Below are 16,107 nucleotides of genomic sequence, written 5' to 3'. Positions count from 1 at the left end.
ATTTTCTTTTAAAACGTTTGTTTTTTCCGATGAAAGATAAATAATTAAACCGCAAATAAATCGACTAAAAAAAATTTTTAGTGACATTATCACGATGTTGAAACAAATAAAGAAAAAAAAACCATGTCTATGGTGTATTTTGTATACGGTGAGGAATCCGGAAACCCAATATTTAAGAGGAACACAGGGTCGTCAATTGCGAAAGCTAATAAACAAACGCAAACCATTTAACGCCGAAATTGTAGATTATGAATCCTATGAAAATTTTCAAACTGGACAGATGGGGATGGCTTTTCATCTGGAAAAACTTGGAATGCAGCCATCAGCCAAATTTTCGTAAAACAAGACAACGTCCGTAATGTCCGGAATGCTAGCTTTTTTTAACTATATGTAGGTAAATATAAAAATTTGTATAATATATCTATGTTTGTATAATAACTATGTTTAAATAAACAGATACATTTACAAAACGTGTGCAAAATTTCAAAATAATCAGTTTTGTAGTTTCTAAATTCAGTCGTATAATATATGTATATTTTTTTTAACCAACATGCATAACGCTAAAAGTAGGTGTAGACGACCAACTTTTTTATTTCTAGGAATTACAAAGTATCGAGAAAATGTGAACTTAACCATTCGTCAAATGGACTCAGTTACAATACTTTCCTAGATGACACTCGGAAAGTAATCAATAAAACATTCTGTACACAAACATCTACTTTATGTGTTCAGGTACGTTATGTTACATTAATATTCAGTTTGTGCTCTGTTTACGATTTTTTAACAACAATGAAATTCAGTAAATTCAGACAACTGGAAAACATGTGAATAATAACCAGATCGAAGCTTTGCACAATTTTTAACCTAAAACTCAGTACAATTAGTGAACAGGTTTATTATTTTCTGACTGCTGTAACGAGTCGTGTCATACACAGTTTTATTATTTATTAGAACATAAATACAACGAATATAATGAATAATGATAAAGGCTCACAGCAATAGTCTGCGAAAGACACGAGCTATAATAAATTTATGTTTTTTGTACCTCTGTTGAATACTGAATAAATTATACTTAATTTTAAATATGTTTTTGTTATAATGCGACTCGTTGCACACGGCAGTGACTAATGATTCATCATTCACAGATTGTCATTAACCGCAAATTTGCCATTGTGTTAGCAATCACACTAAAGTATAGCCTAGGAGGAACTGTCATTGCATATTTTCAATAAGCTTTTTTAATTAATACGAAGTAACACATGAATATAACACCTATTCCCCTGTAACTCGTCGTAAAAAACTAACTACTCACGTTTAATGACTATTATTCATTTCTTGGATACATACGACTCGAAAAGCAAACTTCATCCCCATGAGCATATGCTCACAGAACCATTAGACGCTCCTCACGAGTAATTGCCGTCATTAAACTCTCGTTGAATAATCTACTATTACAATTTTAACAAATTGTTGTAAATGTCAGTTCATGTAATATTTAATGTATAAACGATTAATTGTGTAAGTTATAGTGATAAAAAAAATTTACTGAGTACTAGACGACTGTTAATGTAGTACGAAAGCACATAAAACGTTTTAATGCCTACATACTCGCAGTAAATTTTATTATTCTGAAACTCATTCCGTTGTTAATTTTCTGGGTAATAATTCTGTTTATATGTTCACAATAGATAACATACGTGTAAAAAAGTATCAAAAGTAAAAAAGACTATTCACCCGTCATAATCGCGCTCTCCTGACAAGTTGTAATTAGGTATTTAAGTGAATAATTGTGAACTAGAAATAAGTGATAATTGTGAATAATCAGTATTAAATAATTCAATAATAAATAATCAAGTGTAATAATAAGAATTGTGAATAAAACACTCAAATCATTTTTAAGTGGTTTACGAGAACCACTCGGCTCAATAATTCGATCAAGAAATCCACAAACGCTGGAAGCAGCACAAGCGCAAATACTCAATGAAGATAACAAAAAATCGGACAAATTATTTAATTCAGAACAAAACACGCAAATTAAAATCAAACAACAGTCCCATGCACTTCATAAACAGAAATGCAACTCAGCACTCTTCCTTCACATCCGAATCACGGATGCACACATTTCCAGTAGCGACCTCAACCTAAAATGCAACGTGTTCATCAACAAAATATGGAACAAAGAAATATCTCAAACAGATTTCCGCAACAGCCAAATTATCATCAAGTTCCCGCAATGCGGAACTATCAACAAAATTGGTTCACCAACAAACCTATCAGCAAGTAATTCATCAGACACAATACCAGCAATTTTAGGAACAAACCCACCTAACACATCAAGTGAACACAGGTCAAGCATACACAAAACTCCAGAAAACCTGGTTCTTCATTACAGAAAATCAGATTATAGACAATCAGATAACAAACAATCAGGAAACATTCAATGAGATTTCAGACAAACAGGAAAAAGCCAACCGAATTACAACCGATCAGAAAATAGTCAATCTGAAAGAAACCATCACTAACACAACAAACCACCATCAGTAACCTCACGACGAGAAAATAACCAAACACCAAGAACAATCAACATCTGTGAAGATGCAATTGACCGAAAAGAGAGACAAATTTTTATAACCACAGTCTTTGCAAACCCTTCATCAAAACCGAAATTATAAAGGATAACAACAAATACTCCATCAGTAACCTCACGACGAGAAAATAACGAAACACCAAGAACAATCAACATCTGTGAAGATGCAATCGACCAAAAAGAAAGACAAATTTTTATAACCACAGTCTTTACAACCCCTTCATCAAAACAGAAATTATAAAGGATAACAACAAACATATCATCAGTAACTTAACGACGAGAAAATAACGAAACACCAAGAAAAATTAACATCTGTGAAGCTGGAGATGTAATCGACCGAAAAAAAAGACAAATTTTTATATACAGACTTTGCAAACCCTTCATCAAGACCGAAAATTGTAAAGGATAACAGCAAACACACCATCAGTAACCTCACGGCGAGAAAATAACGAAACACCAAGAACGGAACTTGGGTCTTACTGACAACACATGAATTATTAGAATTAATCTCTTTTAAAATTTTTGAGTGGGATTCAGTTCATTCATTTTCTACAGCGATATATTCATTACGTAAATAACGAAAATTAGAGTGTTCATTTAGAACTTTTAAGTCAGCATCATCGATCTTTAAACATTTAGCTTGACATTTACACTCGCATGAGAAACACTTTAAAGATTTATCGAAGTTTTTAGAGTAACTTCCCATATCCTACACGTCGGCATTGAAGATAGAAAAAAGTGCGAAAAAGTCTGTCAGCTGATAGCCTCAACGGTGAAATATCACCGAGAAGTTAAAGAACAAAATAACCCAATTAAACTACTGTACATGCAAAATATTAGTCTGATGCTGAAAAAAATCACATCATTATCCTTCGATACTTCTTGCATGCAATAGTCAAATCTCAAATGCTCAACCAACCTAACTTTTATAATGGATCTGAGGAAACTGCTCACCACACATCCGCCTTGGTACACAGTTTGTACATTTGTTAATTTTGTTTTGTTTTTTTTTTTATTTGTAGAATAATGACTATGTTTATTTAATAAATAAACTTAGATAAAGCATATTATTATACTCGCATGTAACGGCTTATCATCCTTGTGAGTAAGAGCGATCATAAAATGTTCGTACTAGCATCTTGCGAAATATCAAAAATGTCTTGTAAAATTCTAAAATTTTCTTTTAAAACGTTTTTTCCGATGAAAGATAAATAATTAAACCGCAAACAAATCGACTAAAAAAAATTTTAGTGACATTATCACGATGTTGAAACAAATAAAGAAAAAAAAACCATGTCTATGGTGTATTTTGTATACGGTGAGGAATCCAGAAACCCAATATTTAAGAGGTTCGTCAATTGCGAACGCTAATAAACAAACCATTTAACGCCGAAATTGTAGATTATAAATTCTATAAAAATGTTCAAACTGGACAGATGCGATGGCTATTCATCTGGAAAAACTTGGAATGCGACCATCAGCCAAATTTTTGTAAAACAAGACAATGTCCGTAATGTCCGGAATGCTAGCTTTTTTTAAGTATATGTGGGTAAATATAAAAATCTGTATAATATATCTATGTTTGTATAATATCTATGTTTAAATAAAGAGATACATTTACAAAACGTGTGCAAAATTTCAAAATAATCAGTTTTGTAGTTTCTAAACTCAATCGTATAATATATGCATATTTTTTTAACCAACATGCATAACGCTAAAAGTAGGTGTAGACCAACTTGTTTATTTCTAGGAATTACAAAGTATCGAGAAAATGTGAACTTAACCATTTGTCAAATTGACTCAGTTACAATACTTTCCTAGATGACACTCGGAAAGTAATCAGTAAAACATTCTGGACACAAACATCTAGTACTTATCAAAGTTCTTAAACAAGCAAATCAGAAAAACCCATTTAAATTTAAAATAACAACATCTGTGAAGATGCAATCGACCGAAAAAAAAGACAAATTTGTATAACCACAGTCTTTGCAAACCCTTCATCAAAACCGAAATTATAAAGGATAACAACAAATACACCATCAGTAACCTCACGACGAGAAAATAACGAAACACCAAGAACAATCAACATCTGTGAAGATGCAATCGACCAAAAAGAAAGACAAATTTTTATAATCACAGTCTTTGCAACCCCTTCATCAAAACAGAAATTATAAAGGATAACAACAAACATGTCATCAGTAACTTAACGACGAGAAAATAACGAAACACCAAGAAAAATTAACATCTGTGAAGCTGAAGATGTAATCGACCGAAAAAAAAAGACAAATTTTTATATACAGACTTTGCAAACCCTTCATCAAGACCGAAAATTATAAAGGATAACAGCAAACACACCATCAGTAACCTCACGGCGAGAAAATAACGAAACACCAAGAACGGTCAACATCTGTGAAGATGTAATAGACCGAAAAAAAAAAGATAAATTTTTTAACCACAGTCTTTGCACACCCTTCATCAAAACAGAAATTATAAAGGATAACAACAAACACATCATCAGTAACTTAACGACGAGAAAATAACGAAACACCAAGAACAGTCAACGTCTGTGAAGATGTAATCGACCGAAAAAAAAGACAAATTTTTATAACCACAGTCTTTGCAAACCCGATCATCAAGACCGAAAATTATAAAAGATAACAACAAACACACCATCAGTAACCTCACGACGAGAAAATAACGAAACAGCAAGAACAATCAACATCTGTGAAGATGCAATCGACCAAAAAGAAAGACAAATTTTTATAACCACAGTCTTTGCAAACCATTCATCAAGATTGAAAATTATAAAAGATAACAACAAACACACCATCAGTAACCTCACGACGAGAAAATAACGAACCACCAAGAACAATCAACATCTGTGAAGATGCAATCGACCGAAAAAAAAAGACAAATTTTTATAACCACAGTCTTTGCAAACCCTTCAGCAAGACCGAAAATTATAAAAGATAACAACAAACACACCATCAGGAACCTCACGACGAGAAAATAACGAAACACCAAAAACAATCAACATCTGTGAAGATGCAATCGACCGAAAAAAAAAGACAAATTTTTATAACCACAGTCTTTGCAAACCCTTCATCAAAACAGAAATTATAAAGGATAACAACAAACACACCATCAGTAACCTCACGACGAGAAAATAACGAAACACCAAGAACAATCAACATCTGTGAAGATGCAATCGACCAAAAAGAAAGACAAATTTTTATAACCATAGTCTTTGCAAACCCTTCATCAAGATTGAAAATTATAAAAGATAACAACAAACACACCATCAGTAACCTCACGACGAGAAAATAACGAAACACCAAGAACAATCAACATCTGTGAAGATGCAATCGACCAAAAAGAAAGACAAATTTTTATAACCACAGTCTTTGCAAACCCTTCATCAAGATTGAAAATTATAAAAGATAACAACAAACACACCATCAGTAACCTCACGACGAGACAATAACGAAACAGCAAGAACAGTCAACATTTGTGAAGATGCAATCGACCGAAAAGAAAGACAAATTTTTATAACCACAGTCTTTTTAAACCCTTCATCAAGACCAAAAGTTATAAAGGATAACAACAAATACACTATCAGTAACCTCACGACGAGAAAATAACGAAACACCAAGAACAGTCAACATCTGTGAAGATGCAATCGACCGAAAAGAACGACAAATTTTTATAACCACAGTCTTTGCAAAGCCTTCATCAAGACCAAAAGTTATAAAGGATAACAACAAACACACTATCAGTAACCTCACGGCGAGAAAATAACGAAACACCAAGAACAATCAACATCTGTGAAGATGTAATCGACCGAAAAGAAAGACAAATTTTTATAATCACAGTCTTTGCAAACCATTCATCAAGATTGAAAATTATAAAGGATAACAACAAACACATCATCGGTAACTTAACGACGAGAAAATAACGAAACACCAAGAACAGTCAACGTCTGTGAAGATGTAATCGACCGAAAAAAAAGACAAATTTTTATAACCACAGTCTTTGCAAACCCGATCATCAAGACCAAAAATTATAAAAGATAACAACAAACACACCACCAGTAACCTCACGACGAGAAAATAACGAAACAGCAAAAACAATCAACATCTGTGAAGATGCAATCGACCAAAAAGAAAGACAAATTTTTATAACCACAGTCTTTGCAAACCCTTCATCAAGACCGAAAATTATAAAGGATAACAGTAATCCACAAATCAAGGATCTTTTAATAGATTATTGTGAACCGAAAATACATATTGGGTGATATGAATAACACCGAGTAGATGCTCATGCCCGAAGTACGAAATATATATACTTGAGTATCAGCTCAAAATGTTTCTAGTTGTTCTAGATGATGTTAATATTTGGTACTAAGTACATAGAGTAGAAGTTTAGGTATATAAGAGTAGATACTCGCTAATATTGAAACAGATACTTCGTACTTCTAGTATGAGCATTTACTCAGTTTTATTCATACCACCCATTATTATTGCTTTTTCGACACCGAAAGAATGTAGAGAGATTTTTGCAAAGTATATAACGAAACATTCTACGCCGAAGCACCAATCCTCAAACGCCGTACCAAAAGAATAAAAACAGACGAAAACGTACAAAAAGAATTGATAAGAGATCACCATGAAAAAAAAACAATCATCGAGAAATACGTGAAACATACACCAGACGACAACGCTTATATTACTGGTCAAAATTAACTAGAGACGTAGCCGATTACATCAACAAATGCGAAATATGCAAAAGGACAAAATACGAAGACATCCCCCACTAAAACTGACAGAACAAGTTGACAAACCCTTTCAACAAACAAACATGGATCGATTTACAATCGAAGAAACGACATTCTTAACATTATCGACGCATTTACGGAATTACCCCAAACATATCAAATTTCAAGCAAAAACACTTTGGAGTACCAGAAAAAGTCACATTTGACTCAGAACTGGAATTTCAAGACGACACCGTGAAAAGACTTTTGGAAATGGTTTAATTGAAAGCCAATATCGATCACAAAAATCGAATGAAATTAATCTACCAAAAAATCGCCGAAGATCTGCAACACAAGGTGTATGTAATTGAAAGACGAAACAAACAACCCAATCAAAATACATTCGTAATAGGACAACAACTTTACGAGAAAAATCTCCAAGCTGACCGAAGTAAATCAAAGAATCGATATCTAGGACCGTACATCTTTACCGTAATCAATGATAATAACACATGCATGATACGCTCACAAAATCAACAAACCAAGAGAGTTCACATGGATAATTTAAGACATCCTGTTCCAAGATAATCATCAAGATCTATGGATGTTACCAACTTCAACCACAGATAAAAAAATCACAGAAAAGTCTGGATCACTACCAAAAAATTTGGTATTGCCAGAAACATAATCGATCACTGGAGGTTCATAAGAATATTCGACGCTTATTAGTGAATATGATAACCTCCGTAGATATGCAAGAGAATTAGAAAATAATTTCAATAATAAGTGCAATGGGCCAATTATTTACACAAATAGAGCAGCACATAACTCAGTTATTTCCAGAAACAATATCAAAAAACCACCGAAGAACGAAAAGAGGCCTAATCAACTTCTTAGGTAGTGCTGTAAAAGCAATCACTGGAAATGTAGATAGCGAAGACGGACAACGCTATGAAACTTTAATATCCCAAATTCAGACTGAGCAAAATAAACAGAAAATTCTCCTTGATGGAACAAATCTTCCTAACCACCACAGCAATCGAAAAATTCAACAAAAACATCGCCAGATTAACGATCGGTCAACAAATATTCAAAAAGAAGATCATCGAAATCGAATCAATTATCAATCGAACTATTTCCACGAAAATCGAAATTTACCGACTTCTACATCTGCACAGAGTTTTTCTCCAAATGATCATTTGGAGAAAAATCTTCCAATATTCTTAATATTTCTTGCGATATGATGATCACCATATCGTAAGAACTATTAAGAATATTGAAAGAACTTGAAACAGTAATCAGCTTCGCAAAATTGAACACACTCTAAAGCTGCGTGTACACAAGAAAGTAACTTGCGAGGGGAACTTCTGAGAGTACTTGCGCAAGCGTTTACATACCAGCAAATAAACTGACCAAATACCTCTCAGCAACTGCTATCTAGAGTGGCGCTTTGGCAACTTATTGCATTACCGTGTACACCAGATAGTCTTTTAATTCGTGCTGGAGTAAAACATGTAAAAATTTCGATATTATTTTGTTTCACCGGAAGGGGAAGTTGCATGGCAATACAGGCACATTTAATTACTGTGTAAATAATGAACTTCCAATACAACAATAAATACATTTAACAATTCAAAATACATTTTATTACTTACCAAATTATCTTCGCCTTGTGCCATTGAAATTTCGTCATTAAACAGAAATTTGAGAGCATCAAAATATTCCCAAGAGCTCTTGTACACGTCATCAGCGCCTTCTCCACTGTGTCTTTTCTTAATTTTTTTACATTCCTGATTTTGTTGAGTGCGGAGGTTGTGTAGTTTTCTTTGGATTTCACTTACACTAGCTTTAAATTTATCTGCTATGGCCTTAAACGCTTTTTCTTTTTTAATCCTATCTCGATACATTTTTGATTTTACATTCCACAATTCCGGGAATCCTTCATACATTTGAATCAAGGCGTACGTTTCTTCCTTGGACCACGACCGTTTCTTGGTGTCCATATTTAATAATAATAACTTGATGCCGCTTGCCACTCTAGATAAAAACTTTCCAGGCAAGCTTGAAATAAATACTGCTTGGCTAGAGGTCTCTAGCAAATCGTTTATACTTGCAAATTGTTTATTGCATAAAGTGCTTGCCGCAACTTGCAAAACTTGCAGCAAGCGTACTCTCTACCACTGTTTACACCAGCCAGTGCACCAGCAAGTACTCTCAGAGAGTAGCTTGCGACAGTTTTACTTGCTCATGTACACGCAGCTTAAAGAAGAAATCTGGAAACAAGAACACGAGATACAACAGGATCTCCAAAAAGAGGACTATGGATACGTCACATATTCTACTAATATTTGGACAATTTTAATCTACATCTTTTTAATTGTTCTTTTTTAATTAGCACAAGTGTATCAGGCCCCGAATTCAAGATATCGTTCCCGATATTTATCAGGTACACCACCAGAAGACTTTTGAAAACTCCCCCAATTTTCAAGCTAACGAAGGAGATATAATGATATCAGCCTAAGTCCACAATGGACAATCATTCTGCAGACCCCTATTCTCCCACGTGCAAGATGCGCTTCCACACTTGCATCAAAATCATGAGAACTTCAATTCTGCAGTTTTCCTCCTTATAAAAGACATCGGAATAATTTATTTTTCAGTTCAGAGACTTCCGTCATACGCGTAGTTTAGTTCAGAAGTCGCCGCCGTGAAATTCATTTAAGCCGTCATAATCGCACTCCCCGGATAAGTTGTAATTATTGAAGTGAATAATTGTGAAGTAGAAATAAGTGATAATTGTGAATAATCAGTATTAAATAATCCAATAATAAATAATAATCAAGTGTAATAATAAGAATTGTGAATAAAAAAAAATGGTGTTATTCAAACAAACGATAATGATATAAAGTACGATATGCTGATAAAAATACAGTAATTACTATTTCAGAATCAAAGTCACTGTTAGTTAGTAAAACCACCACTCTCCGTAACGTTATAAATTATAATGTTGCATTCCCACCGTTAGCGCTCCCAGATCTCTTTAAATGCTCTTTTAATTTGAATCAACCCCAGTTCATCGCAGAGCTTATTGTTAACCGTCTTAAAATTCAGTTCAAGTTGATTAATTCTTCCTCTAAGATTTTTGATTAACTCTCCAAGCTGAGGTATTAGCTTCGCATTTTCATAGGAAAGCGCATCTTTTAGTTTTTAAGTTTCCATGCACAAACTTCCGTTTTAAAAACGTTGGCGCATTCTTTGCAATAAAGTTTCCTGCAGATCGCAGTTATCTTTTTGTCACGGAGATAAAAGCTCAACATAGCTAATGAATAGCGAGAATGTTTTTTGGTCTACAATTACTGTCTGCGCTTCAGAGAATAGGCAGTAAAAAGCGACTAGTCGCTTCAAATAAAGTACAATATAGGGTATAGCATTCGCTTTAAGCTCATACCTCAAATTTCTTCCTCGCGAATGTTCGTTGTGCAATACACTATTCATGACAGTATTATATAATTCACTTTGCAGTCACTATTTTAAAGAACTTTTTCCTTACAATCAACATGATTATAAAATATTTGCAATAATGTCAGTAAAAATTCCAGGCAGGAATTACATAAAAAAATGTTTACGTGTTCTTATTGACGCATTGGGGTATGTTTGTTTGATTTTACCAGAAGTTGTACAAATAACAACTCAATTATATTTGATAGGTTCATAAAAAATTTAAGAAAATATTCTTGTTACATTATTTCCATAAATTTCGTCAACCTGATTGATTTTTTGTTTTACATATTTTTCATGTCTATATTGCTCTGTGCTCAAAGTAGCAAAATTTTGAAAAAGCTCTAGGAAAATTTAAGTCCAGCAATCTGTACACTGTACATTCAATTCATTGATCTTCCTTCACGTCACTGAATCTACGATACATTCAACACAATAATTCTGGTAATTTATTCCCAGGAAATTGGAAATAATACTGACACACGTTTTAAATTAAAGCCTTCACCTATCACACCAATACATTTACAACGTCAAAATAACTCCTCTGATAAAACGAGAAATCGATAATGCTTACATGTAATATTAACCCTAAAGGTTAAAATCGAGAAAACGGTGCAAAGCCCTATGAAAACCAATGATAAGATGAATGACAACCTATCTTTGTCTTGTTTAAAGGTTACAGTTGAAGAAAAAGTAATTTAATTGTTACTTTAATTAAGCAATTTTTCCGAAACCCAATTATATCGGTTACATCTTAATTGTAACTAAAAAAATTGGTCGAAGGTTATTTCTATATACCTAACTTTCCGCGCTCCTGAAGTACAGCCTAACAAATGCCGCTTCTTAAAAAATTCTAACAATTTTTACGATTTTTGTCTCCCGCACTTTTTTGACTTGAATTTTTAAAATTTTATATTTTTTTAATTTTTTTTATGTCTTTAGTTTTCGTTTTGGAATTTACCAAGTTTTAAAGTTTAAATTTTTCGGTTTTTCAATTTTCCAACTTTTGAATTTTTCAATTTTCAGTTTTTGCAATGTTTCGATTTACAATTTTTCGAACGATTTATCATTTTCTTTATATTTTCAATTTTTCGGTATTTCAGTGTTTTATAATTCTTCTTTTTTCAACGTAAAATTTTCGAATTATTAGATCTTTCAAATATTTGATTTGCAATTTTTCGGTTTTTCAACTTTTAGTTTTTTTAATTTTTTGTTTTGTTTTTTCAATTTTGGATTTTTCAATTTTTCATTTTTCCAATTTTTGATCTGCAATTTTTCTAGTTTGAATTTTAAATATGTAATAATAACTATGGTTTTTGAAACTTTTTAATTTTTCAATTTTTCGAACTTTCAATGTTACAGTTTTTCGACAATTACAATTTTTTAAGGATTCTCTATTTTTTTAATTTTACAATTTTTGGGTTTTCCAATTTTTCGATTCGATTCGATAATTCATTAATTATTTTCGACTTTTAAGTTTCTAGATTTTTAGTTTTTCAGTCTTTCAGTTTTTCCTTTCTTCGTCTTGGATTTGCAATTTTTCTATATTGCCATTTTTCGTTTTTTCAGTTTTTCGATTTTTTAAGTTTTTCGATTTTTAATTTTTTGACTTTTTAATTTTTCCAATTTTTAATTTTTCGCTTTTTCAACTTCTCGAGTCAACAAAAAGGAAAAATTGCAAAATTGTAAAATTTAGATATCAAAAATGAAAAAACGAAAAAGTATAAGAAGAAAACTTGAAAAATCGAAAGATAAAAAATTGAGAAATTTAAAAATCGAAAAAGTGCACAATCGCAAAATCGAAATACTGAAAATTAAAAAATTGAATATACATACATATATATGTATGAAAAATGATAAAATCGAAAGAAACATTAAAAAATATAGGAAACGGAAAATTGTGATGTATAATTGTAAAACTGAAAATTGAAAAAATGCAAAAAAATTTAAGAAACGAGAAATTGAAAATTCTGGAAGTCGAGAAACTGAAAAATGAAAAATTAAATCCAGATCCACTTTAAAATCCACTTTAAAATAAAGAAGAATTATAAAAACAGAACACTGAGAAACTGAAAAATTCAAAAAATAAATAAAATAACATAACCGAAACCAAAAATTGCAAACGCAAAATTGAAAAATCGAGATAATGAAAAATTAAAAGTTGAAAAATCGACAAAACTTCAAAACAATCAAAAGCCGGAAAAACTGCAAAATCTATAAATTGAAAAATTAAAAAAACATTTAAGATGAAAACTTGAAAAATTGCAAATCGGAAAATTGCAAATCGGAAAATTGAAAAAAGGAAAATTTGAAAAATTTGGAAGACGGGTAATTGGAAAATGAAAAAATTAAAGTTGAAAAAACGAAAAATTGTGATATCAAAAAATTGGCCCAAGGTAAATATAAGTACATCCAAATTTTTCGAAAAAGTATAATATAATAATTGATTCCGCAAATTTATTTTTTTTATGATAAACCTTGTTAGTTAAAATAAAGACATGTATGTAATGTTAAAGTAAATGTAAAGAAGCATGGATACGCTTTTGTCACAACTGAGTTTTTGTGATAGCGTCATCAACATTTTTGCAAGGACACGTATATCAATTTTGACGGATGTAGTGTAATGCTAACAATAACAGTATATATAACACAAATTTTTGGATTTCGGTGTTTTTTTAGTCACCCTGTATAAGTAAAAGCTATGAGTGCATTAATAAACCGCAATCATGGAGTCATAATATTTTGCATATTTCAGAGATGATTTATTCGGCAAAATTTTGAGATGACATCATCAATTTATGGAAGGGAATAAGCGAACAAATTTTGATTAACGATTTACCACGACTACGACAACCTTAAAAAGTTTGTAAGATTTGAGACCATTCGGTTGTGCAGTTTCAAAGTTATATTGCAAAATGTTGTTACACAACTTTGATTTTTTTCCAAAAATCTGGATATTTAGGGCAAAAACTGAACACGGATTCATAAACCACATGCGAAGGATTATCTTATTTTATAAAATTGAAAAAATGTAAATTTTGGAGATGACGTCATCCTGTTGCTGAGGATGTTTATCCAAATTTTACACGATATTCCTAATATGCATATAAAATTTGACAACAATACGGACAGACGGCAGACAGACAGACAGACGGGAACAGAAACCTATTTTTTCTTACTCTAAAAGTAAAAATCTAAAGAACAAAATCTAATATTGTTTCATTTTTTGTTTTTTGTTGATAACCTTTAATTTTCTTTCAGGCATCTACTGCCGCCTGTACTGCTACGCCCAAAAACACGTAAAAAACATCAGAGCCATCACTCGGCCCATCGACCTCCCCGAGAACGCCAACACGAAAAAGAGCATGAAGCAGAAAAACAAAGCCCTACATATCCACTTGCACAACCACCACAGCTCGCCGTATCACGTGAGCGACCACAAGGCCGCCGTCACCGTGGGCATCATCATGGGCGTGTTCCTAATCTGCTGGGTGCCGTTCTTCTGCATCAACATCGTCGCGGCGTTCTGCAAGACGTGCATCCCGGACATAACCTTCAAGATCCTCACCTGGCTAGGCTACTCAAACTCGGCATTTAATCCCATCATCTACTCCATTTTCAACACGGAGTTCCGCGAGGCTTTCAAGCGGATTCTAACGGCTCACTACCCCGCATGGTGCAAGTGCGGGTAAATAATTTTATACCTGCATGTTTTTAGCTCTGTTGCATGCAATTTTAAACAGAGTCTGGGAACTAAGTAAATGAATTAGGTAAATAATAAAAAAGGTCTATGATCGTACGTGAGTTTTCTCGTAATTATATTTAGATCATCTCTCAAAAAGAATGTTGTCGACACGGTGTCCTTGTCCTCTGAAAACGGATTGAGAATAAAATTTAGTAAACGCCATTATTTTTAGCTTCAAAGTGGAATCCCATTTTGATATATCGTGCATACGGCACATCCTGGGCTTTAGAGTCTCAACACTGATTTATACAGGGTTATTCTGCCCAGATGACCCACCTGAGTCGTTTAGTGTTGGCAACCCATTACAGTTGTTTCTAGATGTCAATAAATATTATAGGAATATTGTATATGTCTTTAATGACATCCATAACGGCTTTTCAAACTACATTTAATTTTTGGCTACGATATTAACAAGCGATAAAAAACTTTCTAGTTACTTTTGATCATATTTTGTCACTAAAACGTATGTCTGCAGACGATGTGTCAAAGTTACAACGAAGTGGCGAAATGGAAACTTGAATTAAAATTAATGTAACAGCCTAATGGAGCAAATTTTGAGTTAAACTTCAAATATGTTTAAGAATATGTGACCAATACAAATAAGGTAGTTCCATCAGTGGCATGTACTTTAGTACAATGAAAAGACTATTTTTTAATATTAATAAAATTTTACAACCTAAAAGTAAAAGTGCCTCGATCGAAACCTTACGGTCGGCAAATGGTGAACAGAGGCGGATAAGCTTTACTCTACAAGGAATTTTACTGAGGGGACTAGAAAGATCGCGTACAGCAACGGAATTTTAACTTGCTGTTTGCGTTTGTAGGTCATATGTAAGTAATCGACTTTCAAAATCAGGAAACTATATTTTTTCAATGTTTAGCCCAGTAAATCTCTGACGACCATTTTCCTAAATACGACCCTGAAATTTAAGCAGACTTAAACCGATACGTGTCGTCTAGGAAGGGTCGACGAAGATCTCTATCGGGAAGGTTGCTCGATTATTATCGTAAGCTTAAATAACACGAACAACATAAAGCTTCATTAATACACAAAAATAGTACTTTTACATAAAAAAGACAAGGAACCAATTAAAAATGAGACACTGATTGTTGTTATCATGTTATCGTTATGACAAATTCATATAAAATTATTGTAGACACGCTACGTTCTCACTTTGTTTTGACAATTTAATATCAGACAGTGTCAGGAACAAATTTTCCAAAAATTATAACACAACCAGGTAGCAGTGGTTTAGACTGAATATTTTATTATGAAAAGACTAATTTAGTTTAACTGAATTTGCTATAAAATGTAACAGAATAGACAAAATAACACAACAAAAATCCTACCTTTACGGCATCATTTTCTGCTGCTATTATTTTTGGCAGTGAGTCCCCCCTTTTTCATAGAATCGGACCCACTGTAAAAAAGAAGTAATTATTTATTAACAAATAATTGAAAACGTTCTCATTTTAACGTTGTAAATGATGAGAACTTGATCATAATTAAACATAAAAGTATAC

General features: G+C 32.6%; 1 protein-coding gene across 3 annotated transcripts in view; it reads left to right on the top strand.

The window, feature by feature from the left end:
- Positions 1–16,107, top strand: part of LOC135125918 (dopamine receptor 1) — a 194,595-nt gene that overhangs the window by 167,151 nt on the left and 11,337 nt on the right. For all 3 annotated transcript variants that reach the window (XM_064051692.1, XM_064051693.1, XM_064051694.1), the window contains one exon: positions 14,100–14,526. In XM_064051692.1, coding sequence (XP_063907762.1) covers positions 14,100–14,526 — 427 coding nt within the window. The remainder of the gene's footprint in view (positions 1–14,099; positions 14,527–16,107) is intronic.

The sequence above is a fragment of the Zophobas morio genome, unplaced genomic scaffold, assembly GCF_036711695.1.
Source record: "Zophobas morio isolate AGI-343-1 ecotype UQ-CSIRO unplaced genomic scaffold, CSIRO_AGI_Zmor_V1 ptg000009l, whole genome shotgun sequence".
NCBI classification, from domain to species: domain Eukaryota; kingdom Metazoa; phylum Arthropoda; class Insecta; order Coleoptera; family Tenebrionidae; genus Zophobas; species Zophobas morio.
Note: the sequence above shows the minus strand (reverse complement) of the source record. Positions and strands in the feature narration are given on the sequence as shown.